The 25,437-nt window shown below is 44.5% G+C and overlaps 1 protein-coding gene across 1 annotated transcript in view; it reads left to right on the top strand.

Annotated features, from left to right (window-relative positions):
• The window catches only part of Dstyk (dual serine/threonine and tyrosine protein kinase), a 44,553-nt gene that overhangs the window by 10,340 nt on the left and 8,776 nt on the right, over positions 1 to 25,437 (top strand). The window contains exons 3-7 of the mRNA XM_010613213.3: positions 8,269 to 8,657; positions 19,435 to 20,095; positions 24,046 to 24,278; positions 24,631 to 24,714; positions 25,138 to 25,314. Coding sequence (XP_010611515.2) covers positions 8,269 to 8,657; positions 19,435 to 20,095; positions 24,046 to 24,278; positions 24,631 to 24,714; positions 25,138 to 25,314 — 1,544 coding nt within the window. The remainder of the gene's footprint in view (positions 1 to 8,268; positions 8,658 to 19,434; positions 20,096 to 24,045; positions 24,279 to 24,630; positions 24,715 to 25,137; positions 25,315 to 25,437) is intronic.

The raw sequence follows: 25,437 nt of genomic DNA, 5'->3' as shown, positions 1-25,437 counted from the left end.
CCCTTATTTTGTTTTTTGTTATTTTTTGGTGTTTTGAGACAGGGTCTCGCTGTGAAGTTCTGGCTTGCCTTAAACTCACTATTTAGCCCAGGCTGGCCTTGAACTCACAGTAGCCCTCCTGCCTCAGCCTCCTGACTACTGGGATTGCAGGTGTGTGCCCCTACACCCAGCAGAGGTAAGCGCCTTTTGTTTTTTGCTATAAAGCAGGTTGAGGTGCCCATCACCTGCAGTAAGTTTTCCTGTCTTTCGTATAGGCAGTGTGAATAGATCTGTCCCCCAGAGCCGTGTACACTGTGGCCCTGGGAACCTTTTGCCCACCACTCCCTTTGGAGTGGGCTTTCTCATGATGAGCTTCCATTCCCTGGGGTGCTGTTCTCTGGGCCGGAAGAGGGGAGGTTGGACTTGGGGATTGTTTTGCTTTTCACTTATCTGATGAAAGGATGCATCAGAATTGCCCCAAAGAATGCTGTCTTGGTTGTGTATTCATAAAAGCCTTTGATTTTAAAAATTGTCTTAAAAAAATAAAGTGCTTTTATCCCCTTTACTTGTGTATAAGAAGTTTCTAATTTTAGCTTTATCAGATTAACAACTTTGCTGCCTCATTCATGCCAGATAAGATTTCAGGTTGGTGTTTTTTTGCCCTCACCAGTCCATATAATGGCGAGAGAATTTTCCAAGATTAAGAAAAATAATGAAACCAGCCTGTTCGGTGGCACATGCTTGTAACCTAGCACCCTGGGCAGCTGAGACAGGAGGATTGCAAATTTGAGCCCCGCCTGGGCACTTAGTGACTTTGTGAAACTCTTGTCTCAAAAATAAAAAAATTCAGAAAGGACTGGGGTTGTAGCTCAGTGAGACATCCCTGGGTTTAATCCCAAGCTTCTTCTAGTACAGGGACTAAGGCCATGTCATAAATGCAGCTAGGTTAGAAGAGCAGTTTTAGCAAATACCCTGTTCATCCAGACCGGGGAACTGCCACTGAACCAATTAGGAATATCCCATAAAGTATACTGTAGCCTTAATATTTAATATTATGGAGATCTGTGACTACAAAGAGGAATGTGGGGGAAAGTAACAGGCAGGAAAAAGTCATTCTTATTTTGGGGCATATAAAAACCCCGTTAGGGAAACCTATTTTAGTGTTTCCTGATTGAACAACTGGCCTGATCCTGGGGAACACTGAAGTAGTTCTGCTGCTCTACCTTGGAAAGCTGGTTTATGGGTGTAGGATAAGATCAGAGGATGCTAAGGAGGCAGGCTGTACGCTTCAGGAGCGCTATGTGCTCTACTCCTGCATTCACAAAGGGCCACCGGAGAGGTCAGGCTTCCTCTGGTGGCTTCTCAGTTGAGTCCTTGGATGGTGAGAGGTGATTTTCGTCAGTGTCTTGTGCAGAAGCATGAAGTTGGTCTATGGTGCTCACCTTGTGGCTTTGGATTCTAAATCTGCTCCTTTGCGAGGGTACAGCTCAGTGGTCAGAACCTGCACAGTGTATACAAGGTGCTGGGTTCAATCCCCAGTACCATGATAAAACAGAAACCAAAATTAAAACTGTTCATTTGATCCTAACTACTTACCTAAATGAGTGGCCTGAATTCTGCAGACTGAGCAGTGACAGTGTGGTTGAAAAGGTAATGTGGAGGGCAAAAGCGGTGACAACACAGCAATTATTTTTCAGATTCTTTTATCACTATATATTTCATGTCGTCTTTTTCTGCTGGTTTTCCTCGTCTGGTAAAATTCTGTCTGTTCATGCCTTTCTGCTGAGTCCAGAGTTGCATGTTCTTTCCTACATAGCACTAAAAATTTTTTTAAATGATTTCACATAGATAGAAATGTTGCTAGAACAACCTGAACAGCTCTTATACCCGCTTCATCCAGGTAAGCACTCCAGCCCCTGCTGTATTCCCAGCCCTTTGTTGAGACCCGCAGCACCAAGACGCAGATAGATCGTCCCGTCTCTAAACACGCCCGTGTGCACTTCTCCCACCCAGGATCATGCTCCTACGCCTCAGGGTACGCTCTCCAGATCTGGAAAGCAACGTGGCATCGGTACCCGACTGTCCCACCAGTGACTTTCCCTTGTCGAGGGTTCTTCGGGAACACATGTCGCATTTAGTTATGTATCTTCAGATTCCCTCAATCTCGAACAGGTCCTTGTCCTTCCCGAGGTGTTTATGTCTTGACGCGTTAAGAGGCAGTCCTTAAGGTTTGCTGTGCTGCCCCTCGGCCATGGTCTGTAGTCCTTTTCTCCTGACTGGAGCCGGTCCTGAGCAGGAGCCAGCAGAGGGGCTGCGATGCACACTGCCCAGGGGAGGCATGCCACGTCCCCAGCCCCTTGCTCCCTGCCCTGTGTCTTCTAGCTTCTGCCACCTTGAGTTCGCCATCTTCTCTTTGCATTTGACTAACCTTGTGGGGAGGTGTCCGGAGCTTTCACAGATACCCGTTGATCTTCCACTAGACCTAGCCTCCACTGACAGCTTCACTGCCTCAGTTGTGGTTTTCATATCATCGTCCTTTCACATTCATTAGTTCATGTTCTGCCGTAAAGGACAGCTTTCTTTTTCCTTTATGTATATCAGTGTGGACTTGGGAATTTTTTTAATGGATTGTAACTCCTATAATCTTAAGATTTTTAATGCATACATTATCCCCATTTGGTCAGTGAGCCCTCGTTCAGGCTGGTTCTGGTGTCGTCTGACCCCCCCGAAGCATTCTTAATGGTTATAAGGTACGGTCTGCTGCCTTGTACACAACAGGATCTAAGCCTTCTGTGCAGCATGGGCTTGGCTTCCTTCGAGGAACTGCTTCCATCTCCACATCCTGTAAATTACAGCTTTAGCTGCCAGATCCGATTCCCTCTGTAGCATGAGCAACCTCAGGAGCAGTTTCATCCAGAAAAGAACTTGTCAGCAGGCTGCTGCATGCCATCTGACTTCACACGAAGCTCCTGGTATGTGTGCACATGAGTGTGTGTATGTCTGTGTGCGTGTGTGCATGTGCACACACGTGTGTGTCATTGGGGAGGCTGTTTCCATCTTCCCAGGCATCAAGACACTGTTTCTTAAAAACTGGTAGCAATTGGGCCAAGGATGTAGCTCACTGGAGCTGCATCTGCCTGGCAAGCACAAGGTTCTGAATTCGTGCCCCAGTAACAAAAAGAAAAGAAAAGAAAAGAAAAGAAATGAAGATCCAAAGATCCAGGGAAAACATATATTAATGCTTAGGTTCAGAGAACAGACAGACCAAGGATGTGATCTGCTGGTAATGGACTCGGGAGACCAGCAAGGCCCGTTCAGATACTTCTTGGCCTTTGTCACCTTCCTTCCTCCTAAGTATGAGGCAACACTCCTGGAACGAAGACAGATGGGAGAGTAACTTTTTAGGTTTTATGGCTTATCTTGGGGGAGACGGGCTCCAGTTTCTGTGCCCTGCCTTGGGGAATAGGTATTCTGGTTTCTGGGAACTAACTTTGGGGGAGAAAGAGGATGGCGGGGATAGGAGGGCAGGAGAAGGTTTGGGAGGTTTGCTCTTAAGGCCTTCAGCATGCCAAAGAATCATACTTCAGGTATTGTTTTCTGTGTCCCATCAAGTTGTAATAGTATAAGGTGGCAGTGTACAGAGTTCTGTGTCACTTACTTCGTACATTGCCCTCTCTCCCCTGGCCATAGGCTGCCTCTTTCCCTTTCCTTTGGTCACCTCTCACGAATACGGGGATGGAAAGCAGGCAGGAGGCGGGTGTGTATTGATACAAATCTGTTGCTGTTACCGCAAAAGCAATTTAGAGTATCTATCGTGACAGGTCACTCATGACATGCATCGTTTACTAGCATTCCTTCTCTTCACCTCCCTCTATAGAATAATCTTAACTTTAAACCCCAAACAGTAACATGCACTGACCGATAAGAAGGGCGTTAGGAATTTCTCTGAAAAGTGCTGAGTATTTCTTTTAGAAAAGGAACTCCGGAGATGTTAGCTGGAATAATAGTAACGGTTTTGAAAGTGTGCACCTGCTGTCCTCATGGTTTGGGGCAACTTCAGTCTGCTTTAAAGCGGGGTCCTATAATTACTGAATGTTGTGTGTTTGGCCCAAGATTAGGAAGCACTGTGGTAGGGGCATTATCTACTGCCCAGTATTAACCTGGCATCAGGTCGGAGGTACAACTCCTGCATAGATCTGTGTTCTACCTTTCGTCTGCTTAGATGAAACCCAAGCTTTTTGTTTTGTATTTTAAGTTTCTGTTTCCATATTTATAAATGAAGATAATAATCGACCTTTTCTGGTAGAATTGTGAGCAGTTACCTGGGATGAGGCGAATAAAGCTATCAGTACATAGAAAGGGCTCAGTAGGTGTTGTCTGGAACAGATGAACGAGACAGCTTGCTCCTTTAGTTGCTCTTCTCTTTCCTCTTCTAACTTGGAACCTTTATTTCGAACTAACCTTTTCAGGATATTCTGTATTTAAGAACAATTACCCAGAAAAGAAAAAGAAAAGCCTTGGTTTGCACTTAAGACAGTTGGATGTGACTTTTCGTGCAGCCAGAGTTGGCAGGGCTACTGTGTGCTGGCTGACTGGTGGCGCACATGCAGATGCTACTGTAGTAATTACCAGAGGAAGCCCGATTAACTCAGAAGTCCTTTACTGTCAGCGAGGCAGCTGCTCCTGCTCCAAAACAGGTTTCCTTCCTCCCTCCTACAGCCAGTCTACAGCTTTTAATCTCTTCTTTGGAGACTGCTAAGACTGCACTGGAGGTCCTCAGAGCCCTGGCTAGTTCAGTCAGCGTTTTGATCTGTAGCTGCAGCAGTCCAGGGGGAGCTTGCATAATTAAATTCGCATATACTTTAAAGTAAAATAAAAACCAGACCAACCTGCCATCTCCCTTACATCCATACTCTTTCAACAGTTAAAACAAGATAGTAACCTAGAATTTAAGAGCTGAAAGGGATGCCGAATATGCACTACTCCAACTTTCTAAGTTTACAGATGAACAGTTCAAGGCCCAGAAAGAACAAGTGGACTGCCAAGGTCACAGAGCCAGTCGGTGGCGAAGCCCAGGGTCAGAAAAGCTGCCCTTGTGCTAGTGGCATTCCCACTTCCATGTTGCATGCCTCGTCACTGAGCCAGCCGTGTGCCCAGAGGAGCAAGCTGGAAAACCATCTTTCATCTCATTTCTCTCTGCATCCTGGTTCAAATCTTATAGACATATTAGAGATCAGTGAAAAAGCAAATGATTTGTGGGAGAAACAAAAGGTTTGGATAGTGATGCATGGAAAAACAGGTAGCACAAAGTGGCACACACCTGGAAACCCAGCTGTTTGGGAGGCTGAGGCAGGAAGATCACAAGTTCAAGGCCAGCCCAGGCAGCTTAGCAAGACCCTGCCTCAAAATAAAAAACCAATAAAAGACTGGGGTGTATCTCAGTGGAAGACCTTGGGTTTAACTTCCAGTAACACCCCCCCACCACACACGCAGGCGAGATGTAGCCCACTGCCAGAGCACTTGCCTAACATCTGCAAGGCCCTGGGTTCGACCCCCCAGCACCACAAAATAGAGCACACCAGAGGTAACTAGCAATGTCCATCTTCACGACCTTTCTTCAGGGCAGTAGCTATAGGAGGAGCCCTTGCAGAGTGCTTGGAAACAGAGGACTGGGCTCAGCGTCAGCCCCCTTTCCTATTGGACAGTAGCAGGTTTATTTACAGTGACTGTTTTTGCAAGAGAGATGGGGCAGGGGAGGTAGTAATTTGGGTCAGATGAATAATGGGGTGTGTCTGCTATGGTTCAGGCTGATGCAGCAGGTTTTATTGGCTTTCCTGTAGCTGATACTTAGTCTCAGGTGTTTGGCCTCTCCTTCTGTCCCTAAAGAGTGGTACGGTTGCTTTTCCCTGTTACCCACACTCTTAGAGTAGCAGTAACAAAGCTCATTTGGCTTTGTTGCTTTATTATTATGAAAAAACTTCTACTACAGGAATGTGAAGGTTGTCAGTGTGAAATGAGAATCTGGGAGGACTGGGAGAGTAGGAAGAGTAGATGAAGTCTGGACGGACGTCCGCCTTCCCAGCTGAGAGCAGGTGGTCGCGTTCTGCAACAGGAGTGGAGGAGATCCTGCTCCTTGTCTGCATCTTCTCTCCATGTTGAGCTCGTTCCCCTTAAACTATTCATCGTGATGCTGTGCTTTTTGGGACACTTTGTGGACTCACTTGTGGCCTTCTGTGGACCATTTTCCACCATAAGTGGTTCTTACACTGAACAGGCAGATTATAACTTTAAGCACATACTGTGTGTCAGTCGTTGTGTTGGGTGTTAAGGATACAGAGAGCAGTAGGATGGTTCTTCATGCTTTTAATGGTTGTAATCAGATTATAAAACACTAAGCTGTGATAATCTATAATTGTGAACAAGGTGCAAGGGGACCCAGGATTAACCCATTGCTGCGTGTTAAGTGGTCACACAGACAACCTGCTGTGCACCTGTGCTCTAGATGGTTGGCTATAGGTAGATTAGACCAGTAACCTGGTGTCTTACTCCTTTTTTTTTTTTTGGTGGTGATGGTGAGGTGTACTGGGGATTGAACCCAAGGCCTTCACACTGATCTCTATCCCCAGCCCTTTATTTTTTGTTTTGAGATGTGGGTGTTGCTAAATTGCTAAGTTGCCCAGGCTGGCCTTAAACCTGTTATCCTCCTGTCTCAGCCATGCAGAGTGCTAGCATTATGAGCATGCACCACCACACCCACAACTATTTCTGTAGTCAGTAAGAGAGGGAATTAGGCACTCAGTGAATGCTCTACATTCACTTTTTCAAAGGAGACTCTTTCCCAGGAGAGTTCCTTGGGTCCGTGTCTGGCATCACTAATGTCTGTGTGTAGGCAGGGGTGATGCACTTGAAGGCAGACATGAAAGCAAGGGTCTTACTGAAATGCAGAGAGGAGCCTGGGGAAACACAGACCTCTTTAAACCCTTTCAGCAGTGAAAGAAAAGGAAGCCTGAGGATTTGAGATGGTACCAGGTACATTCTGAAGTAGGGCCACCTTTTAGTGACTCAGACCTCTTGTTTCAATTACATAAGCTCAACAGTCAACATACAAGTGGTTTATGGAGAAATGACTAAAGCAAATACCACTTCAGTTAGTAGTACCACCCAAAGCTTCAGTTACACTGTAGCGTTGATTCAACACTATAGATTGGCCTTTCTGAATCTTAGATGTGGGCGACTCTGGTGCTGAAGGAGCGGGAGAGGATTGAATTGAAACCCTGCAAGTTTCAGGGCACCAATTTCTAATTCTTTCCCCTACTCGGAGGTTATTGTATTTTAGGAAGCTTTTTGTTCGCTCTCCAGTACTGTTTAAATCTGTTTGGGGAAGCTAGCCAGTTAGGTCAGTGATGGTTGTGTTGAAAGGTCGATATTTTTTGAGACAGATCACATCTCTTTCTAGATTTCCCTGGATTTTATCCCAGCAGAAGTTAAAGACCCTCTGTCTTACTCTGGGTCTCGTCATCCATAAGTGGAAGGAATGTGACTTGATTAGAAGTATCGATCCTAATTGAGCGCCAGATGGTTTAAGAAAGCAGGGATGCTGTGAGCAGAGAGATGAACTGAAAATACTCTGGAGCTCATGCAGTCTTGCAGAGCTTTTCATTTCAGTGTACGTAAGTACATACGGATCAGCTCAGGCATTTAGTTACAAAATATGCCATAAGTGAGGCACATAACCCCAAACTGTGTGTGGTAGAGACGTTTAAAGGGGCCGTATATGCTGCAGTGTTAGGTCGTCTGTCAGAGGAGGTTTTAATTGTGACACATTCAGGTGAGATTTTTCTTTGGACTAGAGTCCTGGTTACTGTCATTTCAGTGTTTTTGTGTTTGTGACAGGGTCCTTGTAACTCCCTAGGCCGTCTCCAGTGGATGAAAAATGAGGGTGTGGGGAGGGAAGATGAGGTCATTGCCACCTTTCTGGGAAGAAATAACTTCTTGTTCTCTGGGGACAGCTGGGGAGAACAGCAACATTTGATATTTGAAGAACTTTTCTGGCTGGGATGTTTTCCTAATATCTCCTTTCACTGAGTTTCCTGGAAATGTTTCCTCTAGGACAGTGATGGTGAGACTTTTAGAGCTTTCAATAACAAACATCCCGCTGTGTGCCATGGGTTCGCCACCACTGCTCTAGGACCCTGACATCCTCATGGATTCTCTGTGTGAATCTCTCTAACTGCTCCCCACTCTTCTCTCTCTACCCCACCCCACCCCACTCTCCCCTTCCCCAACCAGGCCAGCTGAGCTGCATTTCCTTCCCGCCTAAGGAAGAGGAGCACCTCCAGCAGACTGTGGGCTGCCTCCCCTGCATACTGATCCTCGGTCAGGATTGCAGTGTCAAGTGCCAGCTGTTGAACCTGCTGTTGGGGGTGCAGATGCTTCCTGCCACCAGGCCAGGCAGTGAAGACAGCTGTAAGCTGCGGCGACTGCGCTTCACCTATGGGACTCAGACTCGGGTCAGCCTGGCGCTCCCGGGACAGTACGAACTAGTGCACACGCTGGCTGCTCACCAGGGCTCCTGGGAGACCATCCCTGAGGAGGACTTGGAGGTGCGAGGGGACAGTAAGGATGCTGCTCATGTTTTAGCCGAACTGGAGGTGACAGTGCACCATGCCCTCTTAAAGGTACTGATCTCATACTCATGTCACTTGTACTCGTCTGTGCCAGCTTTGCTTTTATTTTGACTTTTTTGAAAAAGTAGTTTGATGAAGTTTACTTTGAACTCTGGCAGCAGCTTCTGGAGTCAGAAGAACATATCCTAGGTAGTTGAAAGGAGACAGTAACCCTGCCTCTGCTTACATGCTTCAAGGCCCTGAATATTTTGTTTATCTCCTTGTCGCTTAGTCTCCTGTTCTGAAAGAAAAAGAATATGTAGCAACTACATCTTAGACTTTGGCAGAATTTTGCTGGAATTGTCTCTAGCCATCCCTTTGTGAAAGGACATCAAGATGATGGATAATTAATGTTCCTATTAGAATTGACATCAAACGAAAATTGGTGTAGCTCTGCCTTAGATCCAGCCACGAACTCACAGAGCTGGACAGCTCACTCTCCGGCTCACTGTGAGGAGCCACGTGTGGTGAGGTCCCACGTGTGGTGAGGTCGTCTTGGCTTCTCTCTTGAAGTAAATTCCCACAGACAGCGCGGGAGCTGCAGCATCTCCTAGGAGATCACTCTGTCTGTCTCGTGTCCTGCCTCCACCTAGGATGGAGTCCTGTATCTTCTGGGGTTCCTTTCTCCTGGACAGCTTTAGGCCACCTCACTGTAAAGGATGAAACTGTGTTGGGTCAGCAACAGGAAGGAATAGAGTGCGGTCACGCTCAGAATGGGAGTTCATCGCCTCAGGCAACCATGCCAGAAGGATGGGCTGCTTTGGCAGTGCTGGAGAGGGTGTTTCTTCTTCCCTATCCCCTCTTAATCTACCCCGCTTCTAGGAGAGTTGGTTTCTCAGGCAGTGAATGGGTCCTTTGGTTGTGGCACGGCCCATGATACTCTAGAAGTGAAACTGCCTTCTCATTTCCTTTCACAGTCCTTATTTCTTTTATCTTGACATGCTAGAAGGGGCTGTGCAGCAGGCCCCCATTTTCTCCAAGTTGAGTTGCAGGGGCGTTGGCTTCCTCTTTGTTGAGACTGAGACTGAGGGCTTACACTTCAGGAAACTGCAGTAGCCCTTGTTTATTGGCTAAGGCCTGGTCACTTGACCATGAACTCCTTCACACTTTGTCAGTATTTGATTCATACACAATTTCTCTGTACTGTACTGCATTCTAGTTCCCTCAAGGTTCCAGTTGCTCAGTTTTCAGAAGTTTTTAGATTTTAATTCACTGCTATTTGCCACAACGTGGATTGACGTGGAGGACTTTATGTTAAGTGAAACTATCCAGGTAAAGAAATAAAAATACTAAAAGTGCCATATGGTCTCATTTATATGTGGGAATCTTTGAAAAAAAAAAAAGGAGAGAATGAAAACAGTGGTTTCAGGGGACAGGGAAGAGGGTGGAGGTTGAGAGGAAGAAATGGGAGATGTGGGTTAAAGGGTGCAGAGTAGCCATAGTAGCAGGTATTAAAGATGGAATAAGCCTAGAGACCTAAAGTTCAAGATCAGGACGATAGTAAATCAAATTGGGAATAAAACTGTATTAGGAAGTTTTGTTAAACGACTAGATTTTAGCAGCCCTTAGCACAGAAACACTGAGATGATAGATGTGATTAGTTACCCTATAGTAACCGTTTTATTATCTGTGTATCTCATCATGTCCTATAAACTGAAAACATACACAATAGAATTTCCTTAAAAAAGAAAAACATTGTGTACCTACTACACATATATGCATATACGTCTGTAATAAGTTTCAGGAAGCAATACTTTTACTTCCTGCAGTGCACACTGATATTTTCTTTTCTTTTTGACTTAATTTTTAAAAAAATGATGGCAGCAACCCACTAAATTGATGCTGTGAGCTGCTCACTGTGACCTGTGCTGAAAGAGCGCTGTTACGTAGCCCAAGTGTCTGCTGTAAGCAGGGTGCTGCCTTTTCCTGTTCTTGCCTTCTGATTTCGGAAAGAACAAAGCCATCTGTAGCAAATTACTCAACTGATTTCTCAGTGTCCCTTTATTTTATTGATTTTAAATTCCTTCTTTCGTGGGCCAGCGTTGTAGTTCAGTGGCATTGCACCTGCCTGGCAAGTGCATGGTCCTAAGTTTGATCACTGGTATGGGGGGGGGAAGAAATACAAAAAAAAAAAAAATCCCTCTTTCTTTCCTTCCCTATTTCCATCCTCTCTTTTTTTCCCTCCCTTTCTGTGGTGGTGCTGGGGATCTAATCCAGCCAGGACTTCAGGTATGCTAACTGCCACTGAGCTACACCCAAACCCTATATGGCTTTAATTGCTTGTTTGCTTGCTTTCTCTCTCACGCAAGCTTCCCCCCCCCCGTCCCTTGGTGGTAGTGGAGTTTGAACACAGGGCCTTTGCACTGAGCAATATTCCCAGCCCCCTTTTTTTTTTTTTTGAGATAGGGTCACGCTAAGTCACTAAATGGCCCAGCTGGGCTCAAAGTTGGATCAGCCTCCTGGAGTGTTGGGCTTATAGGTGGGTGCCGCCATGCCTTTCCTGGGTTAAATTTTTTTGTTTGTTTGTTTGTTTTTTTGAGACAGGGTCTCACTATGTAGTTGACACTCACCTGGAACTCACTATGTATCTCAGGCTGGTCTCGAACTCACAGCGATCCTCCTGTCTCAGCCTCCGGAGTGCTGGGATTACAGGCATACGCCACCATGCCCGGCTCCTGGGTTAAATTCCTAATGCTCATGTATTTTTGTTTCATAAGCAGGAGTGATACAGGAAAGCAATAGTAAGGAAAGGCCAGGCTGCTCTCCGAGTGCATATCTGAGCACACATCTTACTAAGAGCTCCTGGGCCTGCCCTGAGTGTGTGTACCACAGGTGCAGACTGGAGGTCACAATTCGGGAGGCTGCTCAGAGTTGTGACATTGAGTCAGCTTTTTCTTGGCACGGTTCTAATAAGGATTCTTGCTCTTTTTGAGAATTCTCCAGCCTCTCATATGGTTTCATGTGGCTGGTGAGGCTTCCTTTGCCCCGTGCTTCTCTGGATCTGCTTTGATCTTTTGCAGTTTTGATGTAGACCCACTGGTCTAAGTTTAGAGCCCCTTGATGCTAAGCCACAGAGACCTTGCAGCCTGTGTGGGATTCAGGCCCTTTTGCTACACTTGGTCTCTGGTCCGTGAAGCAGATCAGAGGTGCTCGGCTCACTGCAGGGAGCAGTGCACAGCTGCCTGGAAGGTCATTTGTGCCAGGGAGAAAGATCTCTTCTTATGGCTCCAGTTATATTTAGGACCAGTGAGTTCATGCTGAACAGCCCTTCTGTCCTGTCTGTAGATGGGGTGGCGAAGAAAAGAAACCTTTAACTAAAGGAAACCAAGATTGAATTAGGGGAAATAGGATGTTCTTTTTGAACTGTCAAATTATCGAAGCAGAATTTCCTTCTGGCCTCTTATACAATGGTCATTCTTCTAAAACATTACTTTAAAGTCCTCATAAATTAGCCATTTTCAGTTTGTTCCTGAATAGGCCAGTACCTAGTGACCCACACTGCTTGGTATTCCCAGCTTTTACTTGTGGGTCCCTTGAGACTCTCAGTTATTAATTCAATAATAGAGGAACACTGTCAAGCTTTTACTACCTGAAACTCAGTGTTAAAATACAGTATTTTCCAGCTGGCAGCACATTTCCCCATTCCCCATGCTCACTGGCGCTGTGCTTCTGTGTGGAGGTACAGTTCCCCGCACTCCCCTTCTAGCACCTCCATCTACCAGCCCGTTTGTGTTTTCCGTTACAGATCTCATGAAACCATTGTTCCTCAAACATTGTTTCTTGCTAGAAAACTAGCTTCTTTCAGTTTTTGTTTAGTTATCGGTATTTATTATGATGTTTTACAAATCAAATTTTATATTACTTTTAGTTAGATTAAAAGATAAGTGTCACGGGCCAGGGGTTTAGCTCACAGTGGCACTGCACCTGCCTCCCAAGCACAAGGTCCTGGGTTCGATCCCCGGTACTGGGGGAAAAAAAAGATAAGTGTTGATTGGTAAGAAGTAGAAAAGAAGGCAGGAGGAGTCTCAGGGTAAGATGGCAGTGTTGGGACAAGGGGTGCACAGGATGAGGCCCACAATGGTGACCCAGCGGGAAAGGGCACTGGGGTGAGGTAATATGTACAAGGCAGAGAGATAAGGAATAATACTCTAGGGCAGAATTGGATAGAGAAAACATTATTTTATGGGGCGAGGAGGGAAACTGAAGTCACATGTCGACAGGATATAGAAGGTCCAGCCCGATGCTAACTCGTGACCCACCGCACAGGCAGCGCCCCTGTGTCCGGTGGTCTCAGCATCCCGTTTGCTTTCTCCTCACACACTGTAGACCCATGGTAAAGTGTAACCACCCGCATACATTGTCCTGTGCCTAAATAAATAAACGAGACCCAGAAATACCCGTGATAAACTAATGCACCTAGGGAAGATGTGTGTTTAGAGGTAAGATTTTCTTTTCAGTGCTGAGGATCAGCCTCACAGCCTCACCATGCTAAGCACATACTCTAGTGCTGAGCTATGACCCAACACAGGAGTTTTAAAAATTCCTTTGCACAGTAGCCTTGATAGCTCTCAGAGGAACAACCCGAAGCCTAGGCTGTCTTTCCTCAGTTCACCGTCAGTCATTCATCTTTGGCCTCCCAAAGGTAGCCCTTAGGGACAAATATCTAACGGATTACAACTTTCATCTCCTCTTTTGTCTTCCTTTGCTAGGACCCTATCTACCTCTTTTGGATCAAATGGCCTCCTTTCTGTTATTTGTTCATTTATTTTTTGGCGTTGCTGGGATGGAACCCAGGGCTTTTCAGGCAAGCACTGTACCACTGAGCTATATCCTGAGTCCTCCTGTTTTTGTTTCAAAATCTTGTCTCCCTCTGAGTAGATGCCAGAAGGGGTAGAGAGTCTTACCCGAGTCAGAGACTCTAAGGTTGAAAGAATTGTCAGTAGGCAAAAACTGTTGTTGGGATGCTTAAAAATGTTTTCCTCTTCACCTCTTTTGTGATCTCAGCCAGCCTGTCAACTTGTTTCAGAGCAAAATTTACTTTGTAGCTAGTATATCCTTTTTAACTTCCACCCTAGGATTGTCAGGATCCTGGAAGTCACCCTGCCCACCTTCTACTCTTCTTCAGAACCTCCCAGATACCGGATCAGACAGTGCCTGACCCACGTCGGCCCTCGTGACTCACGGAACATGGTCGCTATAGCTATGTGCTTCTGGATTTGCTGCCTGGGTCTGTCACTTAGGTGTGTGACCCTGTGCCTGCATTTGTAAGATGGGGCTAGTGGTCACTGTCTTTTAGGGTTAACAACAGGCTAACACGAGAGTTTGCTTAAGCGCCTCTGTGTCTAGGACATGGCAGTCAGTCAGGTCTCTCCTGCCTTAGAATAGATAAGGCGGTGTCCTTGAGAAGAGGGTTTCCCACTCTGTCACCCCACCCATCCACGTTGATCATCCACACTTTTATACAGCTTGTCCTTCCTGTTCTGTCCAGCTAACTTATAGTTACTATTTTGTCTTATCAGAGATAATTTTGTTTATAATTGCTTATGACCTTTTGTAATAAAATGAAAGGAGAGTATTGAAAAATAATACAGATGTGTTAAGTACAGATGTGTTAAGTACATGTACCAGTTCCCCACAATGAATGTTTATCACTATGTACTGCAAACCTATACTGATATCAGTCTGGGCTGGAGATAAGCTCGGTGGTGCTGCCACCTGCCTCACGAGCGCAAGGTCCTGAACTTGATTCCTGGTACCAAATAAATAAATATTTAAAATTTTAAAAACACCAAAGTAAAAAAAAATTTAAAAATTAAAAAAACAAAACAAAACACCAAAGTATATAAAAGCTAAAAAGTAAAATCTTTCCTCCTTTCTCTCTTTTATTTTATTTCTCTTGTCTTTCTCCTTCTTTCTCTCCATGAATCTAGTAAGTGATAAGAGAACAAAGCTTCAGACTCCCTCTTTTATTTGCACCTGGGGTGGCTGGGTGTCTGTCCCCAAGGCAGATGCCTAGAGGCTACTTAATACATTGTAGTCACCCTGTCTGCTGCCCAGTTCATTGCAGTGTGAGACAGGGAGCTGGTAATTCAGATTCAGAAGGCTTTGGGTGTTTGAGATTGTAAATCTATTTCCACCTTTAGCACCACGGTCTTGTGTTTTCTATGGCAAGTTTAGGACTATTTGTAATTATTTTTTTCCAGGTCTTATGTCTGGCCTCTGAGTTACCACATGATGTTTTCACTAGGTAGAGAGAAGCGCTTGTGTCCATTCTAGTTGACTGCTGGGATAAAGCTTTGGGTTGGCTTCACATTAATCCCAGTTTTTCTCTTTATTTTATTTGTGGTACTTGGAATCAAATCCAGGGCCTTGAAGATTTCTTCCCACTTTCTTGTGAGGCATTTTAGAGCCTAGAAACCCACTCAGTTGCAGCTCCCCTTTGGAAAGTGTTTGTATCCAGGAGAGTCAGGTATTGTATTTTCTACAACATAACGAGAGTCGAGAGGTATTTTCCTTAATATGTAACTTATATTTAAGGATGAGTTCAGGAAACTATATATAAAAATGAAATAGAACCAATCCTGTTTAAAAACAAACAGGAACAACTTGTCAAATGCCTTGTGAGAGTGGACTGGGAGAGATTGGAAATAAAGATGACGAGGCTATGAGGGCATGAAAATTGCTGAGCAGATATTTAGTCATGCACTTCTATTCTGTGTGATATAAATCAGAGGCTATAGAATGGTGCAGAAAAGTTTTCTGCTGCCTTTCAAATTTAGCTTGAGTGCATAACTGTTTATTGTCTGAATCAGTAAAAAAAATCACCTTTGCTGTAACAGAGCTTTAGTAATGTGCTTCAAGCTATAGAGTAAAGAGTCTTTAACTATAAGAGCTAATTTCTTAGGAAGCTTTCTTCAGTGATTGATTGCCTCTTGGCACATAAAAAACAAAATTGGTGTTATTCTGGTGTTTGGAGCATCATAACAAGCACCTTTTTGTTGCATTCTCTTTGGTTTTTTATTTGTTTGTTTTTGAGACAGGGTCTCACTAGGCAGTTCAGGCTGTCCTTAACTCACTTTGTAGCCCAGGCTGGCCTGGAACTCAAACTTGCGGTGATCCTCTGTTTCAGTCTCCCGAGGGCTGGGATTACAGATGTGTGCTGCTACGCACAGTATTGTATTCTCTTAATCCTGTCAGGAAAACTGATGGTAACAGATCACCTTCTGCAAATTCTACGGATTTATACAGATTGCATTTTTAAAAAATCTTGTGCTGAATGCATTCTATAAGAGAAGTTGCTTTAGGAATTTCTGTGATTCACAGTGGAAATTGAGGGTTACTCTCACTCTGAGATTTTTGTTGCTTGACTGAGTTAGGAGCAAAATGCTTACTGTTCATTCTTTGAGCAGAGGCAGTCAGCAATTTTAGATAAATGTGTGGGATAAAATGTGTGGAACGTGGGTTGCAAGAAACTTTTACTTACGATTAAATGTGGTTTTAAGCAAGTGGGGAAGGCATCACTGCCTCATTTATTCATTCTATATTTACAATTACTGCATGAGGCTCTGGGAAGAAGTACAGATTTCCATGTAACAGAGTCAGGTTGGACTTCAGTCTCAAGTGGCCACCATAGGGCCCTGGACCTGGCTCGTCCTCTTTGTATTAGTTTTTTACTCCTTGTCTCCAGGAGACAGCGCTGGCTTCCCTTTTTGTTTATAACCGTCACTCATGAGTCACCGTGAGTATTGCAGAGTTGCAAGTCACTTTCCAGTCTAGCTTGTACTGCTGCAGGGTCTTAGGCTGTAGCTCTTCTCCTGGTCATGATGGAGCAGTGAGACCAACTGCATAAGCGAATTAACCAGAGAGCGAGAAGAGAGAGCACACTACCTGTTTTCTATCCTTTTTTGTTTAGTACAAGATATATTTAGGAGTAGACAGCTTCTTCCTGGTTGCCAGTCTACGAGGCCGTACTCCATAATTAGAAAGCCTTGCATCTGCTTTATGTGAACAGTGTATTTGCACTTCTTAGAAGAGGTATAGGTCTTACAAAGGGACTTAGTGGTTTGGCATACACAAAATGGTTCTTTGAAAAAAACCTCAAAATTTATTGTAGTTTTTAAAAACTCCAAATAAGCAAAACAAAATTCCTTCTGAAAAGTTTTAAAATGATACCTTGATTTTGAATATTTAAGATTTAGTTCCATACTAATTTGATTGTTTGATTTGTATCTTTAAAAATTGTATATGTTTAGGAGAGCTTTGCAATATAAATATTTTTCTAGGGGCTGCAGCTCAGTAGTTCCATCATCTTCCTTGTAAGCACAAGGTCCTGAGTTTGATCTCTAGCGCCAAAAATTTTTTTTCTAGCCAGATGAGGTGGTGCGTACCTTTAATCCCTGTACTAGTGGAGGCTGAGGCAGAAGGATTGCAAGTTACATAGTGAGACGCTTCTAAAAAAAATTTTTTTCTACCTGTAATTCTCTACTATTTTCATTTCTTGAGATCCTTTTTAGTCTTTATCTAATTAGCTTATGTGATTATTTATGGAATTTTATGTTTCATTCTAAACCTTGAAATTTCTTACTATCAGCTTTTTGAAAAGTCTCTCCGAAGTTGTTCACACCGTAGCATGTGTGACGCAGGGCCTTGAAAGAGGTTATTGTGAGCAGCAAGGTGAGCATCAGACTAGTTTTTCAACCAGAAAATAGTCCCTGCAATGTGAGGCAAGGGTGAAACAACAAATTCCTCTTAGCCTGGGCTTTGGTGAGAAGGTGGATTTAGGCAGGTTTTGCTCAAATTACAAATGAGGGGATAGTGAAAGTGCTTCAGCTTTTGGGAGTTTAAAGTGGCCAGCCAAATGCACATCGTGCGATCTACCTGCAAATAAAGCTTAGTTCTCTGCTGGAAAGAAGGTGAGACCATTGTGTTTTGCTAGGAATGGAAAAGATAAAGAAGACAACAAAAAACAACATACATGCACCGGCTGGCTGTCAGCATCAGTGGAAAACACATGCTAGATGTAATAGGCTGGCATTTTCCAGTTCTTTTGTATTAAGAGAAGGATATTAAAAAGGAAAAGATTTCAGGATTTTACTTTTAAACACCCTTCATCAAAAATACCTGCTGCCTCCATAATGTAAGGAGTAAAAGTGGATATTAGTCTGAAAGAAAATAAAATTATGTATCTTCTAGATTTCAAATAAACTGTTGAACACTCAAGTGCTGTAGAGGATTTGGTTTGCAGAGTTCTGAAGACACTGAGACATGTACCCACACTAGTGACTGAGACCCGAGTCCCTAGCCCCCCTTTACACAGACAGTTGCAGAGATAAGAGGAGCAGCCTCTTCAGTGGATAGAAACATGTGCTCTTAAGTGCTCAGAAACGCCTCTGAGAAGAAGTAGAAAACAAAAACAGAAACTATAGGTGAGGAAATAGACCTGTGGAAGGTTTGTTTCTAAACCAGAGGTCATTCTGGAAACTTTAGCAACTTGAGCATATCAGACAAGTCTGAGTTCAGTCCTGTGTAATAGCTCATCACAGAAGAGCTTAAATAAGGCAGAGGCAAAATTTTCTTTCCTCTTTTAAAAGTCTGCAGCTAGGCAGTTGAGAACTGCCATGACAGCTCTGTAGTGGGCATGGACTTGGGCTCCTTCTCCCTTAGTGGCAGCCCATCCTCAGGTTTGCCTCCTTCGATACAGTTGTAAGTCACTGCTGCTGTAGCTGTCACTTCTGCACTCCAGGCAGGAAGATGGGCAGAGTCAAAGGGCTTACTTCCTGGTAGGACCTCCACCCCCACCCCATTCCAGAAAGCTTTCCTGGAAGCCCCACCCCATCTGTAAAGAACATTGCTTTTCAAAAAATAGAGAAGCTAAATATTGGCTAGGCAGACCTTAGTTTCTGCCATACCAAGTGATCATATACCCGTCCCCAGGGGGGGATCAAACTCAGGACCTTGCTTTTGCAGCAACACTGAGCTAAATCCCTAGCCCTAAGTGATCATATTCCTGAGGGTATTACTAAGACTTAGATGGCTAGACTTTGGGATACCTGCATAATTTTGGAATAGGAACATAGCCTTGTTTGGTGAACTTGGCTTTTAGTTGGTGGATAATTGATTGGTTCAACAGTATAGAGGACTTATATGCTAGGCGCTGGGGTTATAATAGTAACTTGAGCATGGTCCTTCCCCTCCAAGGGTTTATAGGCTAATGAGAAACAAAATGGGTTTTAAATAAGTAAATTTTAAATATGTTGACCTTTAATAAAGGAAATAAAGAGCACTTGGGATTTTGTGACTTAAGGCTGTGATAAGGCCTACATAGCGAGATTTAAAGAATGCTTTGGAACCAGATCAGAGTTGGGGTGGGGGTGTAGGAAGAGGAAGACATGAGGGGAAGGCATGTTCCAGTCGATCAACTCCAAGTCTGATAATTTCCATAATGTTTCCCTTTTCTTCTATTATTTTCTTATTTCTTCATCAGAGGGAATCAATGGGAATTTCCAAGCAACAAAGATAGTCAGGGGCTAAATACTCTTTTTTTGCTGAAGTGGCTAAAGGGACTGCATCCTTTCTGCTTAGCTTGTTTTTTACTCTCTCTTGATGAGTGCCTGCCTTCATAGGCTGCACAGGGAGTGTTAGCAGCCAAGGAGGGAGGTGGACAGATGACTGGGCACACCGAAGTCCATTGCTCCAACACAGATCTGGATTTTGGTCTCGGTGTGGGACTTTGGGAAGACAAGGATTGGTTCTGACTCTGAGTGCTGATATGACCCCATTCCCCTTCCAGGAAGTGGACATTGTGGTGGCACCGTGCCAAGGCCTCCGGCCCACAGTAGATGTTCTGGGTGACTTGGTGAATGATTTCTTGCCTGTGATAACCTATGCACTCCACAAAGGTGAACTCTCTCAGAGGGATGAGCAAGAGCTTCAGGAAATCCGAAAGTATTTCTCCTTCCCCATATTCTTTTTCAAAGTGCCGAAGATGGAGATAATAGACTCCGCTCCCAGAACAGAGAGTGAAAGATCACCTCTGTATCGCCAGCTCGTTGACCTGGGCTATCTGAGCGCCACACACTGCAACTGTGGGGCCCCTGGCCAGGCCACCAAAGCTCTGAGCATGTTGGTGGAGCAGAGTGAGAAGCTGAGACACTTGAGCACATTCTCTCACCAGCTGCTGCAGGCTCGTCTGGTGGATGCGGCCACGGCCCTGAACCTGGTGCACTGCCACTGCCTTGACATCTTCATTAACCAGGCCTTTGATATGCAGCGGGACTTGCAGATTACTCCCAAAAGGCTGGAATACACTCGGAAGAAAGAGAACGAGCTGTATGAGTCACTGATGAATATTGCTAACCGAAAGCAGGAGGAGATGAAGGATATGATTGTTGAGACTCTTAACACCATGAAGGAAGAACTTCTGGAAGATGCTACCAACATGGAGTTTAAAGGTAGGTCCTGGAGAGTTTGATGGGGCACTGTGATAGGAGCTCCAGCTCTTTTCTAACTGGAAATTGGTTTCATTGATTCTTTTTTTTTTTTTTTGGTACCTGGATTGAACTCTTGTGCTTGCAAGGCAGGTGCATTGCTACTGGGCTAAATCCCGGCCCTCTTTTGATTCTTAAGGTTACAGTAGGAGCCCACCTGAAGTCATTTAGCCAAGGCACCAGGTTGCTCTGAGTGACCTTCCTGGAAGATTCCACTGTCCTTCCCTAGTTAGCATTAACTTTTGGTAAATTCATCCTAATAACGCTAATCTCCACTTTCTTTCTGGATTTCCAGTCACCAGCGGAGCTGGGGAAGAGCTGTTGAAGAATTGCTGTGTCATGCTTTAACCTTTGCTTTGTCAGTACGGCCCAGGTGCCCTTGTTGTGTATGTATTTAGCAGTGGTAGGCATCAGACCCAGGGCCTCACCCGTGGAGGCAGGCACTGTGCCACTGAGCCACCCCCAGCTCCATCTTTTTATTCTCAGGGTCTCGTTTTCTTTTCAGGATGCTCCTGAATGTAAGTCAGGAGCATTTCCCAAAGTGATGGCTTAGCTTTTCTGGCAGTTCTGTTCTTCACAAATGGCTGTTTAATGCATTTGGGCAAAAGCAATTGGTCAGATCTTTTGGTGTCTGAGGGTTAGATGCTGCTGACTCTGTATACTGACTGCTGTCTGAACCTCCGTGCAGGGACCCAGTGTACTACCCTGTAATTAAACTGGCACCGTTTGCAGGTTACTCTTTAGATTTGCAGTCACCGCATACACCCAAATCACCTGGGAGGCCTCCCGAAAATACTGGTGCTCAAGACTACTAAACACTTAATCAGGATTTCTGACACAGGACCTAACTTCCATGTTTTTCAGGATCCTCTTTAGGTGGGTTTTGCTTATTTTCATTTTTTAAGTGACGGAACTAAGGCTTAAAAGAGTTAAATAATTTGCTAGTAAGTGGGAGAGGCAGGATTAAATCTAGGTAGTCTGGTTCCTTAGCTTGTACTTTTAATTTCTATATTTTACTCTCTCCCCATTCCTGACCCCACCCTCCAGTACTGGGAATTGTCCCAGGACTTTCTGAGCTGCATCTCCAGCCCTTTTTATAGAACAAAATTTTTTTTGTTTTTTAAATTTTGAGTTAATTTTTTGAGTTGCTAAATTGCTCAGACTGGGCTCAAACTTTGGTTGTCCTGCCTCAGCCTCCCAGAGCATGGGATTACTGTTGTGCCCAACCAAGCCCAGCTTTCACTGCTTCTTCATCGTTTCCAGTTGTCGATGCTACTTCTTCTGGTATCCAGTTTTGCAACCTTGACGTGTCTTTAACTGTCTGTTTACTGTGTTCCCGTGCCTAATCAGTTTCCCAGTACTGATGAATCCTCTTCTGCAGCTCATATCCACACGTGCTTTTCTGTGCCATGTCTTTCATTGAACTTCTGTTACCTAATCATCCCTCTGACTTCTGTTCTCTGTACTTTACTGGCTTCCTGTTCCTACAGATTAAGTTTAAACTCTTCAGCCTAGCACACAGATCTTCCAAAGCCTGGCCCTTCCCAACTTTGCCAGTCTTTATTTCCTACTCTGCACCTTCCTGTAATTTTTATTTGGGTTGGTCTTACCTTCTTGCTGTCTTCCGTACACTCCCTTCACCTTTTCTTTGCTCACACCTTGCCTGAAGCTTGAAAGTTTTTTATTTGTGAATTTCCAAATCCTACGTACCTATCCTTCAAGGCCTCTCCAAGCCATCTTTTGTAGTCATCTTTAAGTTTTTAGCTACCAACAGTAGCTCTTATCTGCACTCCTACAGGATTATCTATACAAGGCAGACCCAGACTTTGTGGTTTTGGGGGGTGGCACTGCTGGGGATGAAGCCCAGTGCCTCATGCATACAAGGCAAATGCTGTACCGCTGAGCTACCGCAGTGAGGGCACCTGGGCCATGCTGACAGACTCTTGGATGCAGTACATCCTGGGGAATGAGTAAGTCTGTGAATAATGGCTCTCTAGCTATGTCACACTTACAAATACGAAGGAAATGAAATTGACTTTATCAAAGATAAGATGTCCCATTTCTTATTAGTCTTTCTAAAGATGAGCAAGATGTGCCTTTGCTAAATTTCCACTGCAGAAAGGAGTGGCTAAGAAATGCTCACTTGCAGTGAAATTCTAGGAAATCCTCTCATGTTTAGTTAAGGACTCTGGAGCATCAATATGCATTGCAGTACGCATGAGGCAGCTGGGTTGGGCAGACAAGGAAATGGGAACTGTCTGTATTGTATCGGGCATAACATTTGGTGCCTGGGATAAGGTGGTTACCGAAAGAGACATGAAGCCACCTGGGAATGAGGAGACCCAGTGTCTGACCCTGTCGACTGCACTGTGGACTTGTGGATGTCCTTACCTAGGGGCTGCATGGTAGGTATCGCTTGCATGTCTGGTTCTTACCATGTTCTGAGTCTGTTCTGAGTACTCTTGGGGCAATAGTAAGTAGACTTAAGAGAGCTGCCAGATTTGCATTGGTGTTATTTATCTTTAAATATAAGGCTGACTACATGCATCCTGTGTAAATGATACTTACTGCTTTAAAAATGATAAAATAGGGCCGGGGATTTAGCTCAGCGGTTCAGTAGCCTGCCTTGCAAGCGCAAGGACCCTAGTTCAATCCCCGGTACACACACACACACAGACACACAAAAAGATAAAATATGCATACCTAGTACTTAATTCACAGATACAAAAAGACTGTCCCCCCACCATCTAGTTCTTGCATGTTCTTTTACATCCTGCTTTTTCACTTTTTCTCTATATATCTTAGAGCACTTTCCCAAAAGGTACATAGAGTCTGTTTTCTTCCAACCTTAGTTAATATATTTAGCTATTCTCTTACTAATGACATTCATACTGTTTTTTTTCTTTTTGCTGTTACAAAGTGTGTACATTGACCATCATTGTAGATACATGGCTTTGAGATTTGTAAGGTTATATTTCTAGGAAGAGAATTCCTAGACAGATAATTTAAAAGGTGTGTGAATTTTTCATTGTTGGTTGTTGGTTTAAAATTCTGATAGGCAGCCAGGTGTGGTGGTGCACGCCTATAATACTAGCACTTGGGAGGCTGAGGCAGGAGGATCACTGTGAGTTCAAGACCAGCCTGGGCTACATAGTAAGTTCCAGGTCAGTCTCAATTACATAGTGAGACCCTGTCTCAAAAAAAAAAAAAAAATTCCAATAGGTAACTGCCCATCTCCTCTGAAGAGGTGGTATCGACTTATGTTTCTACCAGAGAACTTGAGCATGCCTTTGTAGGGGTGATCATTTTTTACTTAAATGCTGGTGTCCTCAGGCTTACAAAGTCAAATTTTTTTAAATTCTGAGAAGTATGGCATGGTAGGACCAATAAATGAGTGTTGCTTTTTATTTATCTAATAATTGATTAAAATACAATTCCTGACTCTTGGCTTCTTCTCATTAATATGCTGGGCAGTGTGATAGTTTGTAAAGATCCTAAACTTTGGAATTGGTGAGCTTTGGGTTCAAATGCTAGCTGTACTGCTTCCTAAGCACACAGCTCCTTCCCAGTACTCACTTTGTTTTGTCTCAGACTGTTTCCTAATCTATAAACTATAACCAGTAGCACACACCTGGCAAAGTTATTGTGAAGATAAAATGAGGTACACATTTAGAGTGTTTATTATTTGTGTGCCTTTCACATAGTTTACACTCAGTGTTTTCCTCCCCTTTCTCGTAGGACCTTATCTGCCACACAGAGGTGAACAGTATACGCTCTCTGCTCATGCTGAAGGTCAGAGTTCCTCAGCCAGCCATGTCTTTATAGCCATCCTCGCGATAGTTCATTGGCTGTGGCTGAGGAGATGCCTGTCCCTCTCCCTCACCACCAGCCAGCTCATTTCTCTGCCTCCACAGATGTCATTATCCCCGAGAATGGAGAAGCAGTGGGCACCAGGGAGATCAAATGCTGCATCCGGCAGATCCAGGAACTCATCATCTCCCGGCTTAACCAGGCGGTGGCTAACAAGCTGATCAGCTCAGTGGACTACCTGCGTGAGAGCTTTGTGGGCACTTTAGAGCGGTGTCTGCAGAGCCTGGAGAAGTCGCAGGACATCTCAGTTCACATCACCAGTAATTATCTCAAACAGGTATGCAGAGAATGAGACCTTGGCACAGATAGCAGTGGAACAGCTCATACACAGTCCCACTTCAACTCAGCCAAAAATTTCTCTGCCTACCCGGTCTGAATTTTACTTTTCCTATCATGTTACCACTGCCTGTGGAAGGTGCTGGTGAGCTGTGCAATGATAGTTGAGAAACAAAGATGTAAAAGGGCCTCATTAGCCATAAAATCGATGATCAACTTGAGTTGACTCTGAAACACTGAAGGATAAACTTGGAAACCTTGAGACTGCTCTATATTCTGGAAGTAAATATTTGTTGCATTTTTAAATAGCCACTCTACTCAGGGCCTATCTCCTTTTATGTGTTCTCTTTCAGATCTTAAATGCTGCCTATCACGTTGAAGTCACATTTCACTCAGGGTCCTCAGTCACACGGATGCTCTGGGAGCAAATCAAACAGGTAGAGATTAGCAAGAGAAAAAATTTCCTGTCCTTAGTAGGCTCACGTGTATCCTAGTCACTCTGGAGAACTGAGAGAGACCTCGGAGCTGCTGTCCGTGGGTTCTGGTTGGCTTGCTGGAAGAATTAGATGTTGTCATTGCCAGAAGCCAACAGTATGGTTCTGGTCTGGAATTAGAGCTGGGTCTTGTGTAGAGCTATTTACGACTTTCAGATTCAGGCACTTCCTGACGTTGAAGGTTTGTGAGCAGATATAATAGGTCTAGTGTTCTTCCTAAATTGGAGAGGAACCTGAACTTCACGTGGCACCTGTCTCAGGAGCCTGCTCCATAAGAGTGTGTAGCCCAGAGAAGGAGGGCATTGTCTGGCCACCTTGAAGTTCCTGTCTCCGTCCTCAGCGATCCCACTGTCCGCATCTTGACAGATCATCCAGCGCATCGCGTGGGTGAGCCCACCTGCTGTCACTCTGGAGTGGAAGAGGAAGGTGGCCCAGGATGCCATTGAGAGCCTCAGTGCCTCCAAGCTGGCCAAGAGTATTTGCAGCCAATTCCGGACTCGGCTCAATAGTTCTCACGAGGCTTTTGCAGCCTCCTTGCGGCAGGTTGGTATGTAGAAAAGGAGCTGCAGCTGGGATACCCAGAAAAGAGCCTCAGCCCTAGGCAGATGTTACACTTTATACAATTTTTTTTTTTTTTTTTTTTTTTTTTTTGCTACTGGGAATTGA

Source organism: Fukomys damarensis, unplaced genomic scaffold, assembly GCF_012274545.1.
Source record: "Fukomys damarensis isolate Sample0158 unplaced genomic scaffold, DMR_v1.0_HiC HiC_scaffold_11, whole genome shotgun sequence".
In the NCBI taxonomy this organism is placed as follows: domain Eukaryota; kingdom Metazoa; phylum Chordata; class Mammalia; order Rodentia; family Bathyergidae; genus Fukomys; species Fukomys damarensis.
Note: the sequence above shows the minus strand (reverse complement) of the source record. Positions and strands in the feature narration are given on the sequence as shown.